The sequence below is a fragment of the Diaporthe citri genome, assembly GCF_014595645.1.
Source record: "Diaporthe citri strain NFHF-8-4 chromosome Unknown scaffold_4, whole genome shotgun sequence".
NCBI classification, from domain to species: domain Eukaryota; kingdom Fungi; phylum Ascomycota; class Sordariomycetes; order Diaporthales; family Diaporthaceae; genus Diaporthe; species Diaporthe citri.
The window spans coordinates 5834093-5861316 of NW_025064849.1; the positions used below are offsets into that span (position 1 = coordinate 5834093).

General features: G+C 54.6%; 11 protein-coding genes across 11 annotated transcripts; 6 read left to right on the forward strand and 5 right to left on the reverse strand.

Annotated features, from left to right (window-relative positions):
- Nucleotides 1-339: 339 nt before the first annotated feature.
- On the reverse strand, nt 340-2541 carry INS49_010684 (uncharacterized protein; the record flags this gene model as incomplete). Its single annotated transcript, XM_043171409.1, has 6 exons — nt 340-576; nt 648-1212; nt 1295-1599; nt 1909-2035; nt 2259-2317; nt 2374-2541. 6 exons carry the CDS (start codon nt 2539-2541, stop codon nt 340-342), a joined length of 1461 nt encoding a protein of 486 aa, XP_043025974.1.
- Nucleotides 2542-3187: 646 nt separating this feature from the next.
- Nucleotides 3188-4195, forward strand: INS49_010685 (uncharacterized protein; the record flags this gene model as incomplete). The annotated part of the gene is made up of 3 exons (XM_043171410.1): nt 3188-3358; nt 3441-3839; nt 3935-4195. 3 exons carry the CDS (start codon nt 3188-3190, stop codon nt 4193-4195), a joined length of 831 nt encoding a protein of 276 aa, XP_043025975.1.
- Nucleotides 4196-5253: 1058 nt separating this feature from the next.
- Nucleotides 5254-6916, forward strand: INS49_010686 (uncharacterized protein; the record flags this gene model as incomplete). Its single annotated transcript, XM_043171411.1, has 2 exons — nt 5254-5398; nt 5487-6916. 2 exons carry the CDS (start codon nt 5254-5256, stop codon nt 6914-6916), a joined length of 1575 nt encoding a protein of 524 aa, XP_043025976.1.
- Nucleotides 6917-8758: 1842 nt separating this feature from the next.
- On the forward strand, nt 8759-11441 carry INS49_010687 (uncharacterized protein; the record flags this gene model as incomplete). The annotated part of the gene is made up of 3 exons (XM_043171412.1): nt 8759-9893; nt 10183-10984; nt 11054-11441. The coding sequence occupies 3 exons, from the start codon at nt 8759-8761 to the stop codon at nt 11439-11441; spliced, it is 2325 nt and encodes a 774-aa protein (XP_043025977.1).
- Nucleotides 11442-12499: 1058 nt separating this feature from the next.
- INS49_010688 (uncharacterized protein) lies at nt 12500-13955 on the forward strand (the record flags this gene model as incomplete). Its single annotated transcript, XM_043171413.1, has 2 exons — nt 12500-12701; nt 12751-13955. 2 exons carry the CDS (start codon nt 12500-12502, stop codon nt 13953-13955), a joined length of 1407 nt encoding a protein of 468 aa, XP_043025978.1.
- Nucleotides 13956-14175: 220 nt separating this feature from the next.
- INS49_010689 (uncharacterized protein) lies at nt 14176-15183 on the reverse strand (the record flags this gene model as incomplete). The annotated part of the gene is made up of 3 exons (XM_043171414.1): nt 14176-14550; nt 14623-15052; nt 15146-15183. The coding sequence occupies 3 exons, from the start codon at nt 15181-15183 to the stop codon at nt 14176-14178; spliced, it is 843 nt and encodes a 280-aa protein (XP_043025979.1).
- Nucleotides 15184-15772: 589 nt separating this feature from the next.
- Nucleotides 15773-18388, reverse strand: INS49_010690 (uncharacterized protein; the record flags this gene model as incomplete). The annotated part of the gene is made up of 1 exon (XM_043171415.1): nt 15773-18388. The coding sequence occupies one exon, from the start codon at nt 18386-18388 to the stop codon at nt 15773-15775; it is 2616 nt and encodes an 871-aa protein (XP_043025980.1).
- A 480-nt stretch (nt 18389-18868) lies between these two features.
- INS49_010691 (uncharacterized protein) lies at nt 18869-20011 on the forward strand (the record flags this gene model as incomplete). The annotated part of the gene is made up of 3 exons (XM_043171416.1): nt 18869-19054; nt 19471-19763; nt 19855-20011. 3 exons carry the CDS (start codon nt 18869-18871, stop codon nt 20009-20011), a joined length of 636 nt encoding a protein of 211 aa, XP_043025981.1.
- Nucleotides 20012-20911: 900 nt separating this feature from the next.
- On the reverse strand, nt 20912-21792 carry INS49_010692 (uncharacterized protein; the record flags this gene model as incomplete). The annotated part of the gene is made up of 4 exons (XM_043171417.1): nt 20912-21085; nt 21172-21218; nt 21456-21488; nt 21591-21792. The coding sequence occupies 4 exons, from the start codon at nt 21790-21792 to the stop codon at nt 20912-20914; spliced, it is 456 nt and encodes a 151-aa protein (XP_043025982.1).
- A 1109-nt stretch (nt 21793-22901) lies between these two features.
- Nucleotides 22902-25030, reverse strand: INS49_010693 (uncharacterized protein; the record flags this gene model as incomplete). The annotated part of the gene is made up of 5 exons (XM_043171418.1): nt 22902-23140; nt 23201-23462; nt 23530-24675; nt 24890-24924; nt 25003-25030. 5 exons carry the CDS (start codon nt 25028-25030, stop codon nt 22902-22904), a joined length of 1710 nt encoding a protein of 569 aa, XP_043025983.1.
- A 594-nt stretch (nt 25031-25624) lies between these two features.
- INS49_010694 (uncharacterized protein) lies at nt 25625-26937 on the forward strand (the record flags this gene model as incomplete). The annotated part of the gene is made up of 2 exons (XM_043171419.1): nt 25625-25743; nt 25812-26937. 2 exons carry the CDS (start codon nt 25625-25627, stop codon nt 26935-26937), a joined length of 1245 nt encoding a protein of 414 aa, XP_043025984.1.
- Nucleotides 26938-27224: the final 287 nt, after the last annotated feature.

Sequence of the window (27224 nt, forward strand, 5' to 3'; positions counted from 1 at the left end):
GCGATCTGGGGTCTCGCGTTTGAAGCCTTTAAGGGGCTCAATTTGTGAATTATTGCAGGCGACTTACCAAAGCAAAGACCCCTTAAGCCAGTCTGTATCACGTAGTAACGTTACTGTCGATATGTGCTTAATCTATACCTAACTCATAATTCCCTGCTGACCATACATGGGTAAGATTAATGTTTCAAGCTGCTAAAATAATGCAAGTCCGTCGAAGCAATCACTTGTTATTCTTACATCAAGGCATATGAGTCAGGGTGATCACGAGCCAACACAAGAGACGGTTAACATAGGCTCCATGCAGGTTATCAACCATGCATTTCATAATGGAAAGCTACGCTACTTTTGAACGCCCTCAATGACAACCTTGAGTGTGTCTTCCTTGGCTTGCCTCACAGTTTCAAAAGCCTCCAACGCCTGCTCGAATTTGAACCTGTGCGTGATGAGTTTCCGTGGATCCACTTTGCCAGAGGCCACGAGGTTTACGGCCCCGGGATAACAACCGGTGGTGTAACGGATGGAGCCCAAGACGCGCAAGGCTCTGATACACGCCGTTGTTATCGGAAACACGACGTTCTGTACACTGAAGGTTAATCTGCATTCTTAACAGACCGGACAAGTTTTGGTCAAGCAGTCTCTTCACGTACCTCTTTGCCCATACCGGCCTGCACAAAGGTCCCTCCCTTCTTGGCCGCAAAGACGCCCGCCTGGATGCACGGCTCGGCCCCGGTGCATTCAAGCACCACGTCCGCGCCATCGCCCAGGCCGAACGTCTTGACGATGTTCTCGGCCATGGCACGGGATGCGTCCACGGGATCCACGTTATCAGCGACCGCCTCCCGTGAAGGAACGTAGACGTCGTCTGCCCCAAACGACCTTGCAAAATCGGCACGGGACTTCGACAGGTCGACGCCGACGACCTTGTTGGCCCCGTACGCCTTGGCCACGGCCTGGCACAGGGCGCCGATGGGCCCGCAGCCGAGGACGAGCACGCTCTGCCCGCCGCGGAGGCCCGCGACCCTGCAGATCTGCACCGCGACCGCGACGGGCTCGACGAGTGCGCCGTCCTCGGCCGTCATGTGCTCGGGGATCGGGTAGCAGTAGTCCCCGGCGACGATGTAGTACTTCTGTAGCGTCCCGTCCCACGGCGGCGTGGCTGCGAAGACGGTATCCGCGCAGAGATTGTATGCACCGGCACGGCAGTAGTCACAGCTGCGTATGAAGGGTTAATTTCACATACAATCATCACAGCTCCCTCGTACTCCTGCTCTCTGGACAGTTTGACGGTACATACTGTCTACAGGGCACGCCGGGCTCGATGGCAACCCGGTCGCCAACCTTGAGATTCTTCACCTTCTTGCCGACCTCAACAACAGTCCCGGAGCTCTCGTGGCCCAGAACGATGGGACTCTCGAGGACGAAGTCGCCAATGCGGCCCCGCTGCCAGTAGTGGACGTCTGAGCCGCAGATGCCAGTCTGCTCGATGTGGACGCGCACATCGTGCTCGTCGCGAAGCTTTGGGACCTCGCGGCTCTCGAACGAGACGTTCTTGATGGATTGGAGGACAAACGCCGGGTTCTCAAACGTTGCATTAGCTCCCTTGCATGAAAGGAAAGTCAATTGCGGCTTGAACTCACTACTTCAGCCATGATGTATTGTGCGTACAACACTGTGATGGCACTGCCGAGCTGTTTGGTCTATGGTATCCGGTCGCTGGTGCGGGGCTGCGTCCTGACCTGGCGACAAGGGGTGACGTCTTTACCAATATTCACATTATGATGATGTGCAATAAAAATATGTGGGTATTCATCACTGGCTCGCAACAGAGCTTCCTGGCACATCAATCCATTCCGAAAGGTGGATTTTAATGTAGAGGTGGCATGAGGGAGTGAGTGCGCCGGCCGAGACTCGGCACACTTCCTCGACGGCGGAGAGCACCGGGTCCGGCGACTCCGGCTTGTGGGGCCCGGCCCGGCGCGCAAAACCGGACGACTGTGCTCCGTCCCACGTCACAAAGACGGCCTCGAAAACAGTTCTGGTCCAACCATTCGAGACGCAGCTACATCTCGCCCAGCCTGGTGCTAGCCGTCCCTCTCCGCCCTCGCCAACGGAGCCAACATGTCAACTTCTCGTCGATCGAGTTATCCACAAATGGTCCGAAAAGCCCCATGACCGGGACCTGGTCGCACTGGCCGGGCCGCCAGGACAAGGGAAAACAACTCTCGCCCGGGAAGTAGCTCAGCGCCTTGCTTCGTCACCGGCCGCCCCAAGGACGGTCGTGGCCTCCATTGACGGGATCCACCTTACCCTCGCCGCGCTGCGGGCGCTCCCCAACGCGGACGAGGCACTAGTCCGGAGGGGCACCCCGTGGACGTTCGACGCCGAGGCAGCGGCCGCGCTCGTGCGGGAGTTACGGACGAGTGGTCCGGCCGGCTCCCGGGCCTCACCGCCGCGCGACGTCGTCGTCCCCACGTTTGACCACGCCGTCGAGGATCCCGTAGCCGACGGGCTGGTGGTCCAGGCGGACGTGGAGGTCTGCATTTTGGAGGGCAATTATCTCTTATCCGATGAAGGGCCGTGGGCTGCTATTGCTGGTTTAATGGATGACCGGTGGCTCGTCAAGGTCGATTCTGCTGTGGCGCGGGCCAGGGTCGCAGCGCGGCATCTGGCTGCGGGCATCGAGCCTACTATGGAAATGGCTCTCGCGAGGACTGATTATAATGATCTCCCTAATGGAGACTACGTGATGGGGCGTAGCGAAGGGCGGTATGACTTGCTTGTTGAGAGCGTGGAGCAGCAGGTGGCTGCATAATACATTAGATGTAAACAATGCATTTCTGCGTGAGAAACTACTGGAATATCTTTACCCAATCAACGCCCGCTATGCTGTCTTGCCTTGAATCTCAAATGAACGAGCTCCTCATCATGTGCCTACACTGTCTGATTCCAGGAACAAACGGTGGATGAGGGCGCATGCGATTCAAGTCAAGATTGTCGGACGACAACGTCCGTACCCACCCCGGCGACAACCACCGCCAATGAAGCGCCAGAGGGAGAATTGCTAAGAAGGGAAATACGTATATGTACTTGTGCCTTCTATTCACAAGGATCGCGGCGTTGGGGATTCGAAAGATCACAGAAAAATTTAGCATTGGCATTTCCAGGTCTCGATACTTCATACGGTAACATGGCTTCAAACGGCACAAATGGGAGGACCTCGATCAGGGCCCCGAACCCACCCGTCCAAGACAGTGTGTTCAAGCAATTTCGACCGGATAGGCGTACCGTAATTATCACTGGTGGCGCAGGCGGCACTGGGTATGAAGTAGCACGAGGCCTTGCGGAAGCAGGTGCCAATGTGAGTCTCCCCAATTGGATGCCTCCTCTCTGCCGACAGTCATTCGTGCTCTTTCACAATGCTGACATGCCGTGCTCCTCAGCTTGCTCTCTGGTACGACTCGTCCTCCAAGGCAGATAAGTTGGCTGCTTCCATTGCCCACGACTTCGGCGTCAAGGTCCAGGCATACAAGGTCGACGTGCGCCAGTATGAAGCTGCCGAGAAGGCGGTGGACCAGGTCGTCCAGGACTTTGGCCGCCTTGAAGTTATGATGGCGAACGCCGGGGTCCCATCCAAGGCTGGCGGGCTGGATGACAAAGTAGAAGACTGGGACCACGTCCGGGCTGTCGACTTTGATGGCGCTTATTACTGCTTCCGTGCCGCGGGCCTGGTCTTCCGCAAGCAGGGCCACGGTGTCGGCATTGCTACGGCGTCCATGAGCGGCCATGCTGCCAATGTGCCTCAGGAGCAGAGTTGTTATAATGCTTGCAAAGGCGGTGTGGTAAGTACATGTACTGTGTCTCACATGTATCACACACGTCGACCGGGTACCGATGGTGTTCGTTCAGCCGACCGAGTTAACATATTATTTTCCAGATCCACTTGTGCAAGACTTTGTCCGTGGAATTGGCCAAATGGGGAGGTCGCATCAACTCCATGTCGCCGGGCTACATTGACACAGAAATCTCGGGAGACTGCCATTTTGATGTGAAGGAAGAGTGGTTTAGTTTGACCCCCATGAGGAGAGATGCGGATCCTCGGGAACTGAAGGGCGTTTATTTATATCTTGCGAGTGATGCGAGCTCGTACACGACTGGTGCGGACTTTGTGGTCCATGGAAGTTACACCGCTCGTTAGACAATCTGTGTTGTATTAAATCTGCTAGATCTGGATTTTGTTTTGGTTTGTATATCGTCGAATAGCAAAGTACTGCCTTCCTCGAGAAAGGTCACGATGATGGGAAATCAGTACAGAGTGTCTGCACCGAGACATCTAGGTCAGTCGTCTTCGACGTGTCAACCCGATGGAGTTGAGACTTTTGAGCAGCTCGTCTTCATCCAGTCAATCCAGTGTGAATTTTTGAAGGACTACTAAGTTATGCATCACTCTGTCTGCTTTCTTTGAATGTCTAGATGCTGTCCACTTTTCATCAGGAATTTTGAGCAGCATATCTTTGTTTCAAGTTGGACTTGATTATCTCGATGTCGGCTCACAAGGAATCGTGCGCGAATTTGGAATCAAGCATCTTGCGATTTCATCCCACTCCATCATGTTATGCGTGTTCTCGCCAGACCGTCTCTGCATCTCTTGAATTCCAAATATTCAGAGGTCGGTAGCGGTATGGGAGAAACAGACTAGTGAATCCGGTCTCTTTATATACCAGGTATGAGAGACGGCATCAAATAGTTTTCTTGACAATCCGCGGTGTCTTGTGATAGGAAGCAAGCCTCCAACCAGTAATGCGACCAACTTCGAGGGATAGGCGCAAGCATTCGGAGAAGCTCTGGTGCGACATGGGGCTCCGCATCACTACGGCAAGGACTCCGTCCACACGGACGACAGTAGTCCGGGACTTAGAAAGTCGGTACATACCAAGGACGCACACACGGAGATCTTCCCTTGAACCATCTAGGCCTTGTCTATGGTTGGTACCCACACCCCCATGGGGAGAGGAACCAGGTATGATCTAGAGGAGAGGAGAAGATGGGTTAGTCATAGCGGGTCAACGAGCTCCAACCACGAATCTCCTCAGGTGACGAATGCTGGATGCACTCTGTACATACGTAAATACGACGAGGGCCCGCAGTTATACAATCCCAGTGACAATACCCACACTTCAATGCCCTGAGGATGCAGCCGGTGCTTTGGTGCCGTTCACTTTACATATTTATTCTCCAATTTGATTTCAAGACACCATGAAAGAAGCCCAGATCGTCGGCGAGGCCCTCGCCCGGGTGCTCCCCCAAACAAATAAGTGGTGGTTCCAACTGCCCCACCTGCTCAGACTAAACCTGCTGCTTCTCGTCCCCCTTCTGTCGTCCTCTGTTTCCGGGTATGATGGTGAGTAAATCTTGGAAATTAAGATCCTGGCGGGGCGTTCATGCCCCCGAATGACCAATAGTGCCAAACTCACATGATCCTTGGACAGGCTCCCTCATGAACGGGCTTCAGTCTCTGAAGCAATGGAACAGCTACTTCAGCAACCCCACGGGCACCAGGCTCGGTGTGGTCAATGCCGCGCAGTCTATCGGCTCCGTCCTCTCGATCCCCCTGATCGGAAGCCTGTCCGATAGATTTGGCCGCAGGCCGATCCTGCTCACCGGTATCATTCTCATCATCATCGCCACAATCATACAGGCAGCTTCCGTCAACTACGCCATGTTTGTCGTCTCGCGCGTGATCGTCGGGTTCGGAGGCATGTTCGTGGTGCAGCCGAGCCCGATGCTCATCGCAGAGCTGGCGTACCCGACCCACCGGGGGAAATACACCTGCGCCTTCTGGACCATGTACTACCTGGGGGCCATCCTCGCAAGTTGGACAACCTTTGGTACACAAGACTACGAAAGCGACTGGTCGTGGCGGATTCCGTCGATTGTTCAGGCCGGCCTCCCTCTCGTCCAGCTCGCCTTCTGGTGGGCAGTCCCAGAGTCGCCGCGGTGGCTGATCGCCAACGACAGGGCCGACGAGGCCTCCTCCATCCTCTCCAAGTACCACTCCGGACGGGACACCTCCGCCGAGGGTGCCGCGGGCGCTTCATACACCCCGCTCGTCGAGCTCGAGATCTCCGAGATCGTGCAGACGCTGCAGATGGAGAAGGACGCGGCGCGCACCACGTCGTGGGGGTCCCTCGTGGAGACCCCGGGCAACCGCAGGCGCACCCTCATCGCCGTCTGCGTCGGCGTCTTTGCGCAGTGGAACGGCATCGGCGTCGTGTCGTACTACCTGACCCTCGTCCTCAGCTCGGTCGGCATCACCGACACCTTTGACCAGACGCTCATCAACGGCCTCCTGCAGGTCTTCAACTTTGGCGCGGCGCTCATGGCGTCGGTGCTCGTCGACCGGCTGGGCCGCCGCACGCTGTTCCTCTGGAGCAGCGTCGGCATGCTCGCGTCGTACGTCGCCTGGACGGCCTGCTCGGCCGTCAACGCGAACACCGGCTCCAGGCCCGCGGGCATCGTGGTGGTGGTGTGTCTATTCGTCTACTACTTCCACTACGACATCGCCTGGACGCCGCTGCTCCTCGGCTACCCGACCGAGATCCTCCCCTACTCGCTCCGCTCCAAGGGCATCGCGCTCGAGCTCTTCTCCATCTATGCGTCGCTCACTGTTGCCGCTTTCTGCAACCCCCTGGGCATGGAAAACCTTGGCTGGAAATACTACATTGTCTTCTGTGCTTTGCTGGTTGTCTTCCTGGTTGTGGTATGGTTCTTGTTCCCGGAGACCAGGGGCCACAGTCTGGAGGAGATTGCTGTGATCTTTGATGGAAAGCAGGCAGCCCTGGTTGAAGAGGTGCCGGGCAAGAAGGAATTCTCCTCGGCGCATTTGGAAAAGGCGTCTGACATTACCGAAGACGCATGAAAACCAACAGTGCGTAAAAATTTTATAATAGCAGTAATTTAAGGTGCACAGTTGCCATTAGAAGTGTGGTAGACACGCGGTCAGTCTCAAACCAATCGAGAGAGGAAAGTTGAGGACATTATTGGTGCAGCTTCACTCACCGCCGCGCATCAATTTCCATACTTGTCCACCTTCTATTCCAACGACCTGCGGCGTTGAATGCATGATAGTGTCCACAGAGCGCCAACCATCTGTGGAATTGCTCCTTTTTATGCACGGTAGACCTGTTCCAGCGAAAAGAGAACTCCACCGATTGGACGAAAGGTTGCACAGCATTCGAGGTACCAATCACGAACCTGCGAATCGCAAATGGAACAGATTCAGACAAGACGAATCTTCAGTGTTTGGTCGGGTCCGCCCCTCTTTTCCATTCCCTTCAACTTCTTCGATGCCGGAGTAGCTATCGCCGTCTTTGTGAATTTCCGCGTCAGAAATCGTAACAGCTTGCGAGTCAAACTTGTACTTCAACATCCCAAACGTCCCCAAAGATCACTGAAATAGTAATAATGCCGCTGTTGAAAACCATCCACAACCCTCTACTCCTGGCGTTCTGTCTTCTGACAACTGTGAGGGCCGATTGGTGGGACGACTTCTCGAACAAGCTAGCCACCGACCTTTCTCCGCTACTTGCTCTCTTTGGTGAACAAGTTACTAAGCAATTTCTAAGCGAATCTACTTCCATCTTGGACAACTTCATTTTCGCGATGGCGCCACTAGGTATCGTTGCGGCTGTGGTTTCTGTAATTCGCGTTTGTGGCGGTCCTTCCTTGCGAGCTTTCGTCGGCCGAGCGCAGGGAAGGTGGAGGAATCGCTGAGGCAGAGCTTTGTTCATCTACAAGCCGGGACGTTTGCGAACTCTATCACAACGGCGCCATTGTCCGGGTATTCGGCCGAGCAAAGATTCTCGAAGTAATACACGATCGCGCGGCCAATGACTTCTACCATTGGTTTGATCATCTTGAAAGACAGCTGAAAAGTCCTCGACATGGTATCTATGTCCCTCGAGAGTATTTGACGAGGAGTTCGAATTGGGAAGAACGCAAGATTGAGACGCTTCTTCGCAGGACGGAGACACTTCTGCGCAAGACAGGGACACTTGTGCGCCGAAAGGTCATTGAACAAAACGATACTGAGGCACGGAATCAGGAAGCTGTCCATAATGACCCGGATCAGGAAACCGTCAACAATGCCTCGGGGAAGGGAACTGTCAAGTTTGCCCCCAATTCAAACCTATCGTTCAATATTGGTATCAAGAAACAATCTCGTTATGCCCACTTGCTAGCAGTAGGACTTGGAATACTCGCACAGGCTTCCGTTATTGTCTTTGGAGGCCTTGCTACCTACCTTTGGCAGTGGGAAAAGGATGACGCACCCCCTCCAGTATGGGCATTTCCCATGATGGCAGTCGGCACAATAACTCTATCCTGCGGCATGTTTTACTGCGCCTTCCTCATAGAAAGAAGCACTGAAGAAAGGGTATTTCTCATGGATTGCAAACATCACAATCATGCGGAGGGAACGGGAAGCACCGACAAATCATGTCCATCAGCCATCTACATCGTACAGCCCGGGAATCAGTCTATCGGCGACCAGACGTACGACTCATTCGCCTTCGCACATGCATCGCAGCCGTTGACAGAGTGCACCACATCTTGGAAACTAAACGATCCATCTCACCCTGGAGAGCAACTACAAGTCTGACTTGCTACGGCGTTGACGATTCTTGGATTCGCTTTCCAATTCGTCGGCTTGAGGTCAATGCATTCATCTGTCTCTGTGGTTCTCTTGGCTACGATAGTGGTCATGAGTATAGTGCGCGCAGTGCTGCGCACAGGGCGTTTGAAAAAGGAACAGAACCTTCTCCGGAATCGGCCCGATGAGGTCGAGGGCCACGAGCTAGACTGGTTAGCCATAGAAATGACCTATGGGGCAGTTCACAAAGATGGTGGCACTTTTGGATTTCTCGTTAGAGGCCCATTATTCCAGGATGGGCTTGACATCAACGTTTCGGGAAATGGTGGGAGAGGCGGCAGGAATGCAACTGCGAGAAACAGCTCTTCCGAATTCGACGACGTTGTGGAGGAGAAAGAGAGTGGAAGGACACTGATATGCACTTTCAAGGGGTCCAATTCTGATGAATTATCCCCCGAGCATGGGGGAGAGAAGAACTTGAGGTCCGAGGCACGTTGGCTAGAGGCCAAGAACGTCCTAGGCTCATCCCAGCCTCCTCAGCCATGCACTGCCGAGAAAATGTTTTACTACCGATCCCGACTTGCCGAGTTGACGAGCCAGTCGACTACCAACAACAAGTCAAAAGGGCCCGCGGACTGGGGTGATCGACTGGTTCCATTACGACGACAAGCTCAGCAGCTCAGAACGGCCATTGAATCCAGCACTCAGATTCTCTTGGCCCATGCTGGCATCAAGCCTAGATGGAGAGAAACAAGATCGATGGCATTCAGTCTCAATATTGTGGTTCCCTCATCAGTGAATTCTCCGGCCCCCCACTTGCAACAAGCCCACATATTCCTTCGTCAGCCAGATACGAATAGTGGAAATCGATCGGCCACATGGGAGGTTGACCGTAACTCTCTTGAAGCAGTTCTCAGTCTCTGGAACTGGTCAATCATTTCGGATCCCAAGTTGGAAAAGGAAGATGAGGCTGGTCTCAAGATTTCCTTGGCGTCAGAAGTTGCAACAGCTAGAGTCATTGCCACAGGAGCTACGCAAACTGAACTCAAGTCTGCTCAGGCTGAGTTGGAAAATTGGTGGGATGATTTGTCCTTGTTCACAACGACCCAGATACGGACAATGAAGCCAGGGCACAACTCCATAGGTGCAAGCACTGTCTGGAAAAAGGCATACGGCACCGAAATTCTTGAACCTCTATCTGAACATGGGCCTTTCGACTCGACGAGAGAATACGTTCGTCTATTTGGTTGGTCAGGGAGCAGGCCTTCGAACGAAATGTTTGCACTGACAGTGGCCGTCGAGCTTTCCATTCCCATTTTATGCGCGCAGGAAGTGTATCAAGCCTTTGTTGGCGCAATGGCCACTACACTCGATTCAAATTGAACCATACACCGCGGCCCCTGATTTTCTCCTGGCTCTAGTCGAAAATGATCGTCATCGAGCTCTGCGCCTTTCACTTGTGGTCGAAGACTACAGTTCTCTACGCGGACAGAGTCGCACAGTACTTTCCTGGGCAGCTGAGAGAGGCTGGCTAGAGATAGTCAAGCAGTCCCTGGATGATGGTTCTCAAGTGGATTCTGAAGACGAGTTAAAGAGGACGCCGTTGAGCTATGCTGCGGAACATGGACATGACGATGTGATTCGCATATTGATGCAACATGAAGCTCTTCCTGACCCGATTGACTATGAAAGAAGGAAGCCATTATCATGTGTGTCGCAAGGGGACCATACCAGTGTAATGGATTTACTGTTGAAAAACAGTGAGGCGACGGCGAACACGGGTGATGAAGACGGATGGACACCCTCGCACTGGGCAGCAGCCTACGGGAAGCAAAGCTCCGTCAAGCTGCTGACTTCCAAGAGTTTCGGGACCGATATCGACATCCGCGACAAGTGCCACCGGACACCCCTGATCGTTGCGCTCGTAAACTACCGAGAAGAGGCAGCGGAGCAACTGTTGGCAGGGGCAGCCAAATGGGACTTCGAAATTGGGCAACACAAAGCTTGGAAATGGGCTTTTTTGAACGGTCACTGGTCATGTGGAAAATTCCTTCTGAACGTCGTGAACCGGGAGAGCAACGATTGGGAATGGCCCGTTGTGACAATTTTGCGCATACCTTCAGAATTCTGCCTGTTGACCCAGTACCATATGGCTTATGGTCAGGTTCTGTTTGACCCGCAAAAGCTATCAGGACAAATAGTCGCAATGTGTGAGATGACCAAAAACGGAACGCAGCTCCTGGTAACAACAGCACAAATATTACTCAATGTCCTCGGGAGGCCATACCATTACGAGATTTGGGTTTACGAGTTTGACCAAGGAAGACTAAGGGACAGGTATTGCCTGGGAACCTGCAAAGTATGCAGTGAAAGGGACAGAGTTGAGTGTCTGATGTTTCATCTTAGAGCAGGCGTGGAAAGTCCAGGACGAATATGGTTGGAAATTGTGCGGAGTTTGCCCAAATCTGCCCTGTCCGGGCGGGAGTTGAGGGAAATGCTTCAGCTGCTTCATGACCGGGGAGGTGACGACTTCGTGGAAATGACGGGACAGATGTGTCTGCAAATTGTGCAGACTTCGCCCAGACCTGGGTTGTCCGACCGAGAGTTGGGGGATATGCTTCAATTGCTGCTTGACCGAGGAGGCGACGACTTCGTTGTCAGTCACAAACTAGTGATGGTGGCAGCGAAGAACGACACTCTGGTGGAATCCACCCTACCGATACTGCTCAACCGAGATTGGCAAAAGATTCCTTTCACCACGGGCATCCTCAAGGAATGCATGCGCCTCAGTTAGCCTCACGGCCTAAGAATCATCCAGAAGTACCTTGACCTTGAGAACCAAACCGAAGGGTTTGATGTCGAGGACGAGTTGCTGATTACAGTGCTTAAGTGCGATCAGGAAGATCAACTCGGCTTGAAAGTTCTGCTCAACTACCGTAAAAGCAAAGTGACGGTTGGTAAACTTTTGGAAGCACAGCGAAGATCACCATTTGGTGGAATGAGAGGTTATGGACTTAGGGATTATGGCTTTGAGCTCCATGGAATTGACCGTCATGACGTTGAGCGTGGTCAAATTCGGCGTCTTGCAATTAAGTCTCATGGAACTGAGCGTTCCAAAATTGAACTTACTATTCTAGACCTGCTTCATCATCACGAGGAGAAGAAGGAGAAATTCGAGATTAGTGGACTTTGACTCATATACTTGTTCCTAAACTTTAGCGCCAAATCCTACGAAGTCTAAAAACCCTCTCTTGCACCGTTCCCCTCACGCACAACACCATCTTTGATATATGATTTGAGACAGGGCCATTATAACCTGTGCTTGGTAAGTATATGATGGCAGTGATTTAAATGGGTCTTAGCCATCAGACTATTAATCATATCATGTAGAAAATATTATATGATACAAGTATGTATCCAAAAGAAACGAGAACATAATCGCCTGACAAATTCCATCTGACAGGACGCATTAATCTCAGCATATCGGCACGGTAAAAGAGTGGTTGATAAGCTGGGAGTCTTGGAATATCAATGAAGTGCCAGAACTTGATCCTTGTCTGCACATGTGTCGCGAGGGCCGATCTAGTATCTAGGGGAAACACAAGATATCCAAATGTCAGGAAATTGCAGATCCTGCATCTCAAGTCGATGCCGTGTAACGATGCTCGCCGGTGGGCGGGCCAAAACAAAGGCCCGAACCTAACCGGAATAATTGCTTGCGCGTCATCACTGATGACATGGTGGCTAATGTGATTCCACAACTTGCGCAAAACATGCACTGTGGTCGCTGGAGCTGACTGTGGTATTCTGCCACAAGTTTCACTACACCTCAATCTTCACGAGCTGGATACCATGGAACCAGATCAATATGCGAGGATTCCGCTAGGCGTCGGTGCTCTGTCTTTGTTGGACACCGACCTGTGCAAGTTGACGATGCAAGCCGCTGTTCTCGAGTACTTCCCGAATGTTCCGGTAGCATATGAGCTCACAAATCGCACCCCGGCGAAGAAGTTTTCAAGGGCTGCCTTTCGCTGGCTGGAGGAGGAAATTGACCGTGAGCCCAAATTTGACACATCTCTGCCGTTCTTGCGCTGATCAACCAGATTTGGATGCTCTGACCCTTGACGAGGACGAGTTGGTTTTCTTGCGGGAGGCGTGCCCGTTTCTAAAACCGGCTTATCTAGGTTTCCTCCGGACTCTGCGCCTCAATCCCAAAGAACACGTCTTCCTTGACTTCGACCCCAATGATGGGGCTGAAAGTAGCGAGGAGTTGGGTTCTTTACGCCTCGTAGTGAAGGGTCCATGGGCTCAGGCAATCTCGTACGAAGTGCCCTTGCTAGTGCTGGTGTGCGAAGCGTACTTTCGGTTCATGGACACTGATTGGACGCACGAAGGGCAGGAGGAGAAGGCCTTCAGAAAAGGCATGACGCTCTTGGAAGCCGGATGTAATTTCGCAGAGTACGGAGCACGAAGGAGACGAGACTGCCTGACACAAGTTCTGGTCCTCCGGGGCCTGGTTCGAGCTAAGGAAAGGGGATATGAATTGGGCCTCTCCGGTTCATTCTCAGGTACGAGCAATGTGCGACTGGCCAAGAAGTTCGGACTGAAGCCAATGGGGACCGTGGGTCATGAATGGTTCATGGGTGTTGCCGCTGTTGTCGACGACTACAGGACTTCGACAGCTTTAGCACTCCGTTACTGGCTTGACTGCTTCGGCGAGGGCATATGGAAAGTTGTGCCGACGGACACCTTTGGCACTCCAGCATTCCTTGAGTCCTTCGCACAACCCATGGAGACAACATCGCGCTCTTCGCCGAGAAGAGACGGGCTCAGTCCCGCGCGTGTCGAGTCTCCGAGACTCGCACCACGGTCAGATTCGTTCGCCGAGGCGTTTGGCGGAGTTCGCCAGGACTCTGGGGACCCGGAAATATTTATCGGCTTAATGCGTGACTTCTATGATAAAGTTGGCATCTCTGGGGACAAAACTCTGGTCTTCTCCGACTCCCTCAATGACGACCTATGTATCAAGCTCAAGGAAATGTCTGAGGCGGCCGGATTCAAGTCAGCATTTGGCATTGGGACTTTCTTCACGAATGATTTCACAGCTTGCATCACTGGGAAGAAGTCAACGCCCCTCAACGTGGTAATCAAGCTCGCCTCGGCGGCCGGACGTCCTGCCGTCAAGATCACTGATGCAGCTGGCAAGAACGCCGGGGATATTGCGACAATTCAACGGGTCAAGAGGGAGCTAGGCTACAAGGAGACTGAGTGGGAGGGCGATGATGAGTCCAGACGATGGGGCGAGTGAACCTGGACTGGCTGCGAGACAGGAAATTAGTGTGTCAACGCTGGGTAGAGTGTATTATCAATGGAGGCTTCCAAATCACAATGTGGTATTGACTAGCTGGATACTTGACGACCAAAAGTCAACCAGTAGCCATTTGTTAAGGCCATTTCTGTATCCTTGACAGTTGCAAGGCTAGAACCATGTGCTGATCATTGTCGAGCGTTCATTTGTAGCAAGTGCTTCAGGCTGTGTAAGTGCCCAGAGGCCGGTGCAGGCGGCTTATGATCTCGTTGTACCTGGGTTCGTTCTCATAGGTGACGAGACCATCGCGGATCAAGAAGTCCAGCATGAGGCAAGCATTCGCAGGAGTGAAGTCTCCATCATCAGGAGCTCTCTTGATATCGTTGACAGAGTACAGGCTGATATTTGAAGCCTCCATGTCGTTAGGTGTGGGGATCACGTCCTTGCCCACTTTCATATCGTAGATATATTGGATCTCGGCCCGAATCAATCCAGACTCTCCACCGCTGGTGGTCTTAGCCTCGGAAGAGGTGACGTAGCTGATGGTGCCGACAGACACTGCGTGGGATTCCACCAACTGGGACTCGAGTCCCGCCTCTTCTTGAGCTTCGCGGATCATGCATTCCTAAGGAGTCTCTCCAGCTGGCAGGCTCCCGCCAACGGTCACGCCAAGCCTGTCTGGGTACAGCGTCTTTTTCGGCGAGCGACGAGCAGCCCATATGAGCAGGCCGTCCTCGTCCTCTCGGTACGTGATGAGTTGAACTCCGTAGGTAACAGTTCCGAAAAGGCCAGAGGCTGAGCGCTCGATGTCTGCGACGAGTTCTCTATTCGGCCCGAAGACGGGAAACCTCTCTCCCGTCCATTTATTCAGAACCCTAAATGTTCCCTTCTCTCTTTCAGCAGACAGTAGGTGATCAATGGCGTCCCGGCGTTTTTCAAAGGTAGTCTTGAGAAGCTTGACGGTCTTGTGTTCGTGGTTGACTTCCCAGTCGTCGTTCCAGGAAAACTTGTTCACGGTGGGTTCGATGAGGTGGCCAAACACGCCGTCATAACCTCCCATGAGAAGCTTGTAGCAGGCCGATGGGTATGACTGGAGGCTGAACAGTGTCAGTGAATTGTTATGGATTGTGACTCAACCAAAAAGAATGGGTTTGGGAAAGATGATGGGCAAGCCCACACATCTCACTCACCGATCACAGTCTTCGCAAAGCCGCATGTAGGACGCCATAATGGACTGGATGTATCGAATCGAAGGAGGTACATGAATAACGACGGAGAGCCAAGCCTTGTCGATGTTGAGATCGTGTCCTTGCAATGGATAGTTTGGACTGGAGGGCCAACAGATGTGGATGAGAGGCTTTCCCTCAGAAGCTTCACACCAGCCTGATGCCTGGAAGTATGCCTCTGCTGATCTGGGCTAGTTTGACTGCCTGGTTGATGCTGACTTCCGTGCTGCGCCGTTTGTCTAAACTTGGGTGATGAGTAGGCTCAGTCGTTCGGTCTTTGGGCCGTGACCAGTGGTGGGCGGTGTTTGGCAAGGTGTCGGACTGCGACAGGGTCGATTGGGTCTGGCAAATGTGCGATTGCCAATATTCGAAGTAGGCATATGGCCAAATCCTGATTGCAGAGAAGGACCCAGAAGGCACCCTATTTAAAGACGTGCGCAAGGTACGTACCCCCTATTCACTGTCGCATGCGTCTACTTTCTCGATCCATGGAGGCTCCGTTCTGTAACCCTCGTGGTTTATATCACTTCTGACAGGCCATTGTAACCTGTGTTTGGTATCTTTATTGTCATGTATACGTTACTCTGTAAATCAATCAATTTCCTTGATATCTCCCGCCACAGCATTCACCAACGCGACCCTCACCCCAGCTCCCGTCAGGACATGAATCCACAGCCGCTGGGTATCGCTCAGCCGGTCATTCGCGCTCTTGACCTCGGCAAACATGCACTCGGGCTCAGGCTCCGTCCTCCACAGCACGAGGTCGGGGACCCCACCCCCCCTCTGCCTGTACTCCTGCGCCATGACCTTGCACACGGCGGCGAGGGCCTCGCCCCGGAAGCAGCCCGCGAGCTCCACGAGGTCCTCCAGCTCGTAGTCCCAGTTCAGCCCCACGCACGTCCTCCTCTCGCGGTGCTCGGCGTCGACCCCTCGGATAATGCGCGGGGCGTCGCCGTTTGAGATCTCGGCGAGGCGGTGGTTGATCTCGGAGGCTCGGGTGGCGTAGAAGGCGTCGGTGTGTAAGTCCAGCGGGCACGTTTGGTATGCCGTCTGAAATACGTTGGGGATGTACAGGAACAGAATGTCGTAGAATAAGTATGCAAACAGCGTTCTTAAAATACCGCCCTCGGAATGGTAACCTTTCCAGCCCTCGGTGCGGTAATGAGACAAGCACATCTCCTCGACGCTGCACTCGCCGCCACCCTCGGCCTCGTCTACCCAGATCGTTTTGGTGCTTGTCCCACCACGCTTGCCGGCTGTAGGATCGTCACGCTTGATTTGGGTCCCTGTGACATTGTGTTCTTCTGGCTTGTGCAGGCGGACGTGGCCAAAGTCATGCTGAAGTCGTTTAGGGATGCGTAAGCGTTTTTCCAGCTTGGTCAGGCGTTTCTGTAGATCAAAGTGGTAGATGAGATGGCAATCTCGGTCCTCGAGGGCAGCCTCACAGGTCGCGACGGCGATGCGGCGCCAGTGCTTCTTTTGTTGCTCCTGGTCGGCAATATTGGGATCGGGCTTCTCTTCCCACATGTAGTGTTCTTCGAGCAAGGCTTTGCGCTGATACCATGACCCGCGCCGAGCCATTTGGAAGAAGCGCTGTGCCAAGAGCTCGGTGAGCAGTGCGTGTTCTCGCAGATACTCGTGCAGCCGACCGTAGACGTACGCTGCCTTGTGTGCGATCCTGGTATACGCATGTGCAGCATTGAGACGGCGGAGGTATGCGCCCTCGCCGAACTCGTAAACTTGGTTCTCTTTGCGTTCTTCTTCCTTCAAAAGCCTCCGCCAGCGAGCAGTAACACTATCAAATATTTCCAGCACACGTTGGTGACCTTCCTCGCCAGGAGTTCCGTTAAACTCGAGGATCTGATCGACCTCAAACTCTAGTCGCATGGCCTGCTCGAAGTCCAACAGGCTGCGACGGTCAGGGAAAATGTTGGATGTCCGGTCGACAATGTACTGTGGAAAATTCCGCCTCGAGATCTTGGCCAGTATGATGGTGGTTAGAGACTTCTCCGTCCACTCTGTCGACCGATAGAAAACAAGATGTACCCGTTCGAAAAGCTTGAAAACTGGAGGCGATATCCTGACGCAAGGCCCGGTGATGGCGATGATCTTGGCCAGGAAGTGTTGATTTCGGTTTGACTCTTGTTTCGCGTCTGGGTCGGGAGTTTCGCTGCCAGTCTCACGACCAGCCGAGTCCATTGACCCAGTCGTGCTCTCCCGGCGTAGTCCCACTGACAACAGACCACTCTGTTGTGAGCTCATGCGCAATAGCTTCTTCAAGATATCACTCTTGTTTTTGCCCTGGACCTTAGCCTCCTTGGCCAGAAGCTTGAGTTCGTCCAAACTTAGCAGGGCAGCAGCTTCGTCAACTGTAGTGATGTGTTCATCGGAAGAGTCGGCAAACGTAAAGGTGTCGCCGAGGGACCAATCCTGCAGGGCGACACCAGCAACTTCACCATCGCCATGATCATCATCATCAGGTTCTGCCCCGGTGCTCTCTTCTGCTACGGGCAATGGGCGACTCCGCTGCAGCGTCTCGATAGCGGCATCAGGGTCCGATATATCGCTGTAGTAGCCAAGTTTGTCGCGCCGGTGCCAAGCGGCGACTTTCCGTAGAAACAGACGGACGTATAGATACTGGGCCTCATAATCCAGGCTGCGCCACTGGTCAAATACAGCCATCTCCTTCTCATCAAATAAGTGGGCCTCGTCTTCGAGCACTGTATCCAGGGCAAGATTGAAAGCGTCGACATAGATGGAGCTCTTGCCCCTGACCCACTTCCTCCGGTCGACGTCAGACTCAGGTTGTGCGTCATTTGCGTCCTCGGTGCTAAGTTGAGAGGCTCTCATTGCCTCATACTCCTCGATCGCATCCACGTCAGCCTTGATGTGAGGCAGAGCACTCTCGAGGGCCGTTTCATGATGATGGTGGGTTGAGGTATCTTGGTCCACCTCGTCCTCGTCCTCGGAATCCGGTATGACTTCCCTCGTGCGCCTTGGGGGTGCCTTGACTGACTTCTTGACGGACCGGTGTGTTGACGCGTCGGAGGACTGTCCATCGTCGTCAAAGTTGCTGTCATCATGTCGGGGTCCCCCAATTTTCACCCTTTTCGCAGGTCGGCCAGGCATTTCACCCGAATTTGAGATGTCGGCCAGGGGTTCTCGAGACGTGGACGAGGCCGTTGCTCTGCGCACAAAGGCGTCCATGGCGTGGCAACATGAGGGTGGTGTTGATCAGGAAGAGCAGCCATCTAAACAAAATGACCAGCTCTGTTCCGTTCTTAGTTGCTCTGCCTGGCAGCCAAAGCCGCTCAAGACGGGCTGACAAAGGCCTAAGACGGACGCGATTGATGTCATTCGGCGAGGCGCGTTCTAGGCGCGTCGAGCCTGCCTGTGGGCGGGTCGCTCCCATTAGGACCCCTGCATTCCTGCCGCATTACTTCAAGTAGCTGCAGAGCTGCAGTGGGTGGGCCTGCCGCGGCCAAGTCCAGCACGCGACAGGGAAGAGGGAGGGACCTCGAGCTCCAAAATCCAATTCGGAACATCTTCCCCTTGCACATATCCACCAGAACAGCTTTCTGCGATCCGATCTACAGCTCGACAGCGGGCCGGGAATCCAATTATTTCTCAAAATTCCAACCCAACTCGACTTACCATCCCGTCTCAAGTCGTTGAACCCGTCCCAACATGTCAGAACCGACCCCCGTCTTCGACCCTCCGGTCCTCGAGAACGGAACAAGCGCTGCGGAAGCCGAGGGCTCTGCGACAACAACAGACAATGGGGCACTGAAGGAGAATAATGGCCAAGATGTTACAATGGCAGGTTTGGAAGAATCAGGAGTCAAGGCTTCTAAGACAGGAACTGATCCGGCTGTGAGTGTTTACAATTTGCTATGCACGCAACCACTGCTCTGCTCTATTCACCTGCTTCGCATTCACCAACCACATGCACAATCACGATCACTTCACAACAATCGCCACAATGACCTCTAGCTCCCAGCTACGTGACTTTTATGTGGCCTGGTCTTTGCCCTGTCTACAAGCCTCTTGGAGTGACAGAACCACCACTGCCACCCCATAAACTATCACCTCCCCACCTCCTTTGCGCCTTCACCAGACCACACTACACCTCGCCGTCGAGCTGCCTACATTGTGCAAAGACAAAGATGGCTACCCGCAACACCACCTTGACCATCAGCCTCGCCAGGCCCTCTCCTACGGGCTCCTGCCGAAGCCCTCACGAACCGGGCCTCGTCCACCTCAGAGCTCCTTCTGACTTTCTCGCCCAGCTCTCCCTCGCCAGCAACAACAACCCCACCACCACCACAACCACCGCTTCCTCCTCCACGAACCCGCCGACGCCCAACCGCACCTCCACGCCCACCGGCTCCAAGGAGGGTGTGTCCGCCCGCCTCGAGAACAACTCGTCGCGTGCCGCCTCCGCCGCGCCGGCTGACCGCACTGCTGATAGAGTCACAATGCCCACCGAGCCAGCTGCCCACGGCGCCCCGACCCGCCAGTATCTCAACAGCAAAGTGACCTACCACGTCATGGAGGGCATGAAGATCATTGCAAAGGAGCAGTAGGCGCCCTGCCCCATCCATTTTCCCTGCCCACCCCTCCTCGCACTAGAAGTCAACGAGTTTGGTGGCTAACTATTTCCTACCTCACAGGCCCGCCGACCCCCTCCGTGTCCTGGGCGAGTTCCTGCTCAAGCGCAGCGCCGAGCTCGATCGCGCTGCTGCCGATGGCACTGCTGCTACTTCTGTCCCCGAGGGGGACAAGGACAAGGCGAAGGAGAATGGCGCCGACACCACCGTCGAGCAGTAGATACCACACCGAAATACGATCGCATTCCCTTTTGCAAGGACTACATCGTCGGATTCTATGTCGCCAGGTTGCGCAAGGCCGCCCACTTCCACGAATTGACGGTATGATGGTCTCGGGCCTGCCTGCAGGTTGGCTCTAGGTACGTCGCCTAACAAAGATCCGACCGATCCCTACGTGTTGGACAAAGTTCTGACCTCGTGCATCTCAGGACAGCCCATAGCTGGTATTGGTATTAAGGTTGGCACTGGGTATGATCAGGGCGATCCGCGACGACAGCTTCTTGCATGCGCCTGGCAGAATGGGGACCTTGGCGACGGCTCTGTGCCGGAGAGTTGGCTCATGCGGAGCTATGCGGATTTCGCCATGTTTCCTACTCCCAAGATGGTTCCACTGGTAATCAAAAGTTGTGAGGGCATGAGCTACCTGGGTAGGTAGTAAGGCGTTTCAAGGTGTGATGTTCTGCTTGGGTCGGCCATCCCACGATGAATCGCAAGGCGGCGTATGGACAGGGATTATCACAAGATACCACTTTTCCCAATTGCACATCTTTCATCACACACGGATCTCTCGTGGATGGCATGGTAATTCTCCGTCATTCAGTGCTGCTGTACGAGTTGGTAGTCCAGGCGTGTTGCGATTTTTGCTCATCTACCCTCTACCAAAGGGAGGTGTGAGAAGGTATCATCCTCCCCAAGCCGAGCCTTTTTTGACTGGGGGTTGGTGGCCCCATCGGTTCGGTTCCCGTCCTTCCCCAACTCCATACCAGACCGTGGTCATCGAAGAGACCGAAGAATAAACCAGCCAGCAATGCACCTTTTTCCCCGTGGCTTCCTCCTCCACAGCATACTCCGTCCTTCATCGACTCATAGCGGTAGCAGTAAACAAACAGCCAGCTATCGCTTAGGCGACGAGGGTGGAGGCGGTGGCGGCCTCGTAGCGCCAGGTGGGGGGCAGGACACCGACGGTCTTGTAGTAACGAGCCAGACGGTGGATACGCGACTCGATCAGAATGAGGCGGAACTTGGAGTCCTTGTCCTTGCGGTTGCGCTCGAGGTGCTTGCGGACGGCGACGGCCTGAGAAATCACACAACGGTGGTTAGCATCCACGCGAGGGGCCTGACGGGGCCATTGGAAGGAGTCTATTTGTTTTCCTGGCTCACCTTCTTGATCAACATGTAAAGGTCCTCAGGGATGTCGGGGGCGAGGCCTATGTTTAGATCACTCTGTCAGCACATGACCGAACAGAGGCATTTGTTTATGTTTGCGCGTTTTTCAGCCGCCCGGCTCACGTCCCGAAGCTATGCCGTGGGCATGGAGCTTCAGAAGTGTCTGCGTTGCAGAGGGCATGGCATCGCATTGCAAAATATTGGTTGTTCGGTTCGATCGTTCGGTTTTATTCGAAGGATCGTATTTATGTGGGTTGTTCAGATTGGGTAAATCGTACCGCTGGACTTGAGGATGCGCAGAATGCGGTTACCTGGGCGCGCACACAAAAGTCAGCCTTCACCACCGTTCACACATCCACACCGTCTGCCTTGAGCTCCTGCTCGGACAGAGATCCAACGCGACAACAACATACCGGTGACGACCTTGACCTGGGCGATTCCGTGGGAGTCACGCAAGATGACACCGATCTGGGAAGGGGTGGCGCCCTTCTTGGCCAGCTTGCAGATCTGGTCGACGACCTGGTCCGGGGTGGTCTTGAGCCACGAGGGGGCGCTGCGGCTGTAGGGGACAGCCGAGGCTGAGATTCCCTTTCCGTTGGAGTGAAGACGACCCATTTTGATTGATGGTTTCGGGGGAGGAGGGTTGGTTGACGGTGTGGTGTCGTCGTGGTCGTCGTGATGCTGCTGATTGAGGGTTGGCTGCTGCTGCAAATTCCTGGGGCAGATTTTGGGGGAAGTTCCTATGTTCGAAGTTTGCGTGGGCCTGCAATCGGAAAGCGGGTCCCGGCAAAATGGTCGGGCCGTGATGGCCGTGCTGATTGGCGGCGCTAGCGTTGGACGAAGAGCTTTGCAAGCTTGAGCGGGACGTGAGCGGGTCCACCTGCAAGCTTCACCTGCAAATCTTTCGAGGAAGCCCGAAAACTGCTTGTTCCTCAGCAGAACACACTCGACAGCATCGCATCCTCCAGAATCCAAACGGCCAGGCCGGTAAGTTCATCGCAGTCTTCTTCATTTCTACCTCGCTCTGTGCTCAAGTGATGATCAACAACCTATTTTTAAAATACTATTCTGGTACCTCTTATGTTAGGCTTCCTTCGGGATTCCGATGAATGTAATGGACTTCTGACAGCACACTGTCTCGACGCATCTTTTCTGCTCCAATTGGTTGTCGAACACGAGTCGCTGATTCAAATTCTACAGATTCCTGGCCCTTGGGTCCTATATGTGAGGTGGACTGGCTGGCTTTTGGTAGGCCGAGCTGTCTGTGCTGTGACAGCCCGAGGCGACCGTGTTCGGCTCACCAGAACAAGGCGCTCTCCGGGCTGGACTTACCTAGCAATAGCTTGAATGTAGATTTTATTGATCTCATACCTGTTTGGGTCTGGATTTTTACGTGTGGAATGCAATTATGTTGCCGTGGCTCCCTAACTCCCCGGACTCCCATGACACTGCCCGTCGAATTCATTTTTCATCCGCTCAGTGCCGAACTATCTCTACTGTACATGACCCGTTTTACAATGTTCTCCTGATCGAGGTCTCTGATCGAGGTCTCGGACGATCAATTAGACTTGTCCCCGTCGCCTCCTTCCTGCCAACCGTCACTTGGTTTTGGAATATTTATTGCAACTTCCTGAGCTACTGCGCGGTCCCCTCTCACTGATTGATTCCTTGCTACTCAACCAACTCGTTCCCGTGCCGCTCCGACGTGCCCACGTTTTGTCCTCTTACCAAGCGCCCACCTCAAAGTTCTCCTCAGGGAAGTACGTCGTGACCACGGTCCGGTCGGCGAACTTCCTGCCAGCCAGGGCCTTGAGAGCCTTGGTAGCCGATTCTGGGGTGTCATACTTGACATAAATCTTGCCCACGCCGGCAGACTGTCGGCTGCCGCCAACTGGTCGGGGAACCTTGATTTCCACAATCTGCCCGTACTTGGAGCATTCCTCGCGAACATCGTCACAAATCTCTGTAGAGTTGTTAGCAGGTCTGCCACACTCGTGGGCTTTTACGACGACGTGTGACGTACCCTCGTAGTCATCGTTATCCATCAGCTCTTCAGGAGTCACCATATTCAGCAGCTGCAGGATACGTGTGACCTCCGAGTCGGTGGACGTGGTGCCGGCCAGCATGGACATTGCGTTGACGCCCATCTCCACGCCCGCAACCTGAGTGATTCCTATACTAGCCTTCCTGACCTTGAGGTGGTTCTCGCCAAGCTCCATGTTGTCGAGAGCCTTGATCGCGACTTCGGTGGCGGCCGGGTCGAGGTACTCGCAGAAAGAAATGCCCTGTCGAGAGGTTGATCAGCCACATTGTCGTGTTAATGAAATATCGTGCTGGAAGACAGAAACTTACCCGTGACTCCTCAGTGCTACGGTCCTGGACCAGGACAAACGCCTTGAGCTCACCAAAGCTACTGAGCAGCTCTAGGACCTGCTCAGTTGTCAGGTACGGCGGGATGTTGGTCACGCTGATCTTGTTCGGCGTGTCGATCACGATGTTGGAAACGCGGCCAGGCTCGTAGTTGGGGTCATCGACGACGGCTGGAACGATGTAGTCCTTGGGCCGCCGGATCTGCAAGCCCGAGGCCACACCATTGGCCGCTCCGCTGGCATCATCTGCCTCCATCGACTGCCCGTCCAAAGCCAGGGCAACTGTGGCGTCGTCGGGAGTCTTAAACTCGACTAGGGCAAAAGAACGGTCGGCGGATAGTTGGACGAGAGCGCAGGGGTCGGTGGATTCGATTACGTTCAACCCGTTGAGCTGCAGGTTGAAGTAGCTGGAGATGGCCTCCTCGGTCGCCGAGGGAGGGAGGTTCGAGACGACAAGGCGCTTGGCCTGCCGCGAGTTGGTAGGCTTGAGGGTGGCGCTGCTGACCGAGTTCCCGGGCTGGTTCATGAATGCCTGGAGCTTGGTAGGGTCCATCTGCTGCTGTCTGGGTGCGCCGGGTAGCGGGAACATCCCAGAGAGCTTGGCCTGTTCTGCTGTCACGTTCTCGTAGCCGGGCGGCTTTATGTCCCACTGCACCAGGCGTCGCTTACGCTCCAGGACGGGCGTGATGTCGGTCAGGTCGGGGGTGGGCTCCCTCTTCTTAGGTGGCGGCGAATCACTACGGCGTCGCTGGTCCCTAAATTCGTCCTGATCGCGGTCCCTCTCCCTCTCCCTGTCCCGCCCACCGCCAAAGCCACGTCCACCGCCTCCACCCCGGCGCCGGTCGTCGAAGAGGTCACGATCGCGACGAGGGGGTCTGTCGTCGTCCCTACGGCCGCCGCCTTCACGCCTTGGTGGTCTCTCGCGGTCCCAGTCCCGATCTCCACGGCGGTCTCGCCCCCCATATCTATCCTCGCGTTCTCGGTCGCGGTGGTTCCTGCTGGACGAGTAGCTATCTACTTCGCCGCCCGCATCGCGCCGGCGGGAGTTGTCGTAGGGAGATCGAGAGCGGCGGCGGCGGTCGCGGTCATGGCCACGGTCTCGTCGGTCGTCACGGTCGCGGCGGGAGGACTGGATGGAGCAAATTGTCAGTAATTTGAGGAGAGGCAAGAGAACGAGTGCGCGAGCTGGCGGGGGATTTCGAGGCGCTCAATGTAGGATAGTAATATCCGACCGCGGTACGAGCTCGATCAGTCGTCGCCCATCGGGCTGTTGGTGCTGAAAGGCGAAGATGCGGGTGACGGCGACAGGAACTCAAGAACAGAGGAAAGTTGACAGCACTTACGCCGTAGTCCCTGGATGAGCCATGGCGGCCTCCGTCTTTGCGGTCCATAGTTAGCAACAGTGTGGCCCCGCGATCAAGCTGGGCTGGGAGGGGAGATTGGGTGCGGAACCTACCGCGCGATGAGTACGTGTCGCCGCTCATGATTGACCTGGCAGAGAAGCTCACCCTCAAGATGCGACAGGAAATGGAGTTGCCGTGATGGTGTTTGTTTCCGCGGTCAATGGTCGGCTGGCTGATGGCAGCAGAGGGTTGTGGTGTTGAATGTCGCAAGGCGAGGCCAATGCAGGGGACCCAGATAAAAAGCTGATGCCAGGAGCACAGCAACGCAAGCAACACCCGCGGCCCAAGCTTGGGCCCTCCTCTCACTCGAAAATCCAGGGCGAGGCTGGCTCTGGGAGGGTGGTGCTAGGCCAAGCTAGGCCAAGCTAGGCCTAACGCCCGTGAGGACCCCTGTACGTGTGTACCTTCGTACTTTCTACATACCTAGGTAGCTGCCCAAAGTGAGAAGACTACCTGCAGCTCTGGCTGGCAGCCCCCTGTGACTCGACCTTGGACTCGGCCCAATACCCCAGAGTAAGACAGTGAGCGTGTGTGCGACTACGGGCAGTTAGTGGCAAAGATCCAAAAAGCTCACAAGCCCCTTTTCCCCAAGGGCACAATTGGCCTTCAACTTGACCATCTTCAAGCCCATCTTCAAGCTGAACCTTATTCTGCTTTCTCAGACACAGTCCGACCATGGGTGCCCTCAAAACAGCCGAGTGGCGCAAGCTGCCGTTGAGTCTGACCGAGCTCTGCATCGACACCACATTGCGATGTGGACAGTCCTTCAGATGGCGCAAGCTCAACGATGAGTGGTCAGTTGGCACTTCCTCTGACTCTGTGTGTCTCGCTTCGTGCTGCATCGACTGACATTAACTTTCAGGCACTGCACTCACCACGGCAGAATCGTGTCTTTGAAGCAGGACGCAGACCATCTGCACTACCGCGCAATATGGCCAAAGTCTGCTGCTGTGCCTTTGACACCTCCTTCGTCCACAGGGACCAACACGCCAGAAGAGCCACCGGCAGATGACACGGAAGCCCTGCTGAAGAACTACTTCAACCTGCACCATGACCTCGCCGAGCTGTACAAGCAGTGGGCAGACGCTGACCCAAACTTCCGGAAACGGGCACCCAAATTTACAGGCGTCCGCATGTTGAACCAGGATGCCTGGGAGGCCCTCGTCGGCTTTATATGCAGCAGCAACAACAACATCTCAAGGATATCACAGATGGTCCACAAGCTATGCCTCCACTACGGACCTTACATCGGGGCCATAGGCGACGAGGTCTTCCACGATTTCCCCACCCCAGCCGCGCTCACAGCACCCGGTGTCGAGGCCCACCTCCGCGAGCTGGGCTTCGGCTATAGGGCACGGTACATAGCCCAGACAGCCCAGAACATCTCACAGGACAGGCCAGAAGGCTGGCTACTAAGCCTGCGGAACCCAGCCACCGTCGCCTGGGGCGCAGCAGCACAGGGGAAGGACACGGCGGACGAGGCACCGACGTACAAACGCGCCCACGAGCAGCTTCTCGAGCTCACCGGCGTCGGCCCCAAGGTCGCCGACTGCGTCTGCCTCATGGGCCTGGGCTGGGGCGAGGCCGTCCCCGTGGACACGCACGTCTGGCAGATCGCGATGCGCGACTACAAGTTCGGCGGCAAGAGCAAGAACAAGACCCTCACGAAGGCCCTGTACGACGCCGTCGGCGACCACTTCAGGGAGCTGTGGGGAAGCCAGGCCGGCTGGGCGCACTCGGTGTTATTCACGGCCGACCTGAGGACGTTTTCGGACAGGCTGGTTGAGAAGGCCCCAGGGGAGGATGGGGCCGCTGAGGTGGCAGTTAAGGTAGAGACCAAGGACGATGTCGCGTTTGTGACGCCCATCACTACGCCGTCGAGGAAGCGAAAGAATGTGGTGGTGGCTGAGACAGTCAAGGTGGAAGCGGATGAGAAGGCCACGTCAGAAACAGCCCGGATAAGGAGGGGCAAAAGGAGGAGAGCGTAATTACAAATGGTGCCCGATAGATGGAATATTGTCTGTCCTCGCATCAGTATATCTGTTTAGCGACCAGCGAGTTGACGCCTCTGATTGTAAATGAGGTATGGGTATATGCAAATTACATGCATCTACTAACCCGTCAATTACTTTCTCTCTACGTCGATTTCTTCCGTCCCCAAGGTTTGCAATTATGTTGCTAGAGTTTCTTTACCGGTGTAGGTTGGTCATGGAATTTTCTCATCACCGCCTCCGTGACATCGCTTTGTCCTTGGCTCTACCTTGGTGTGCAGAAC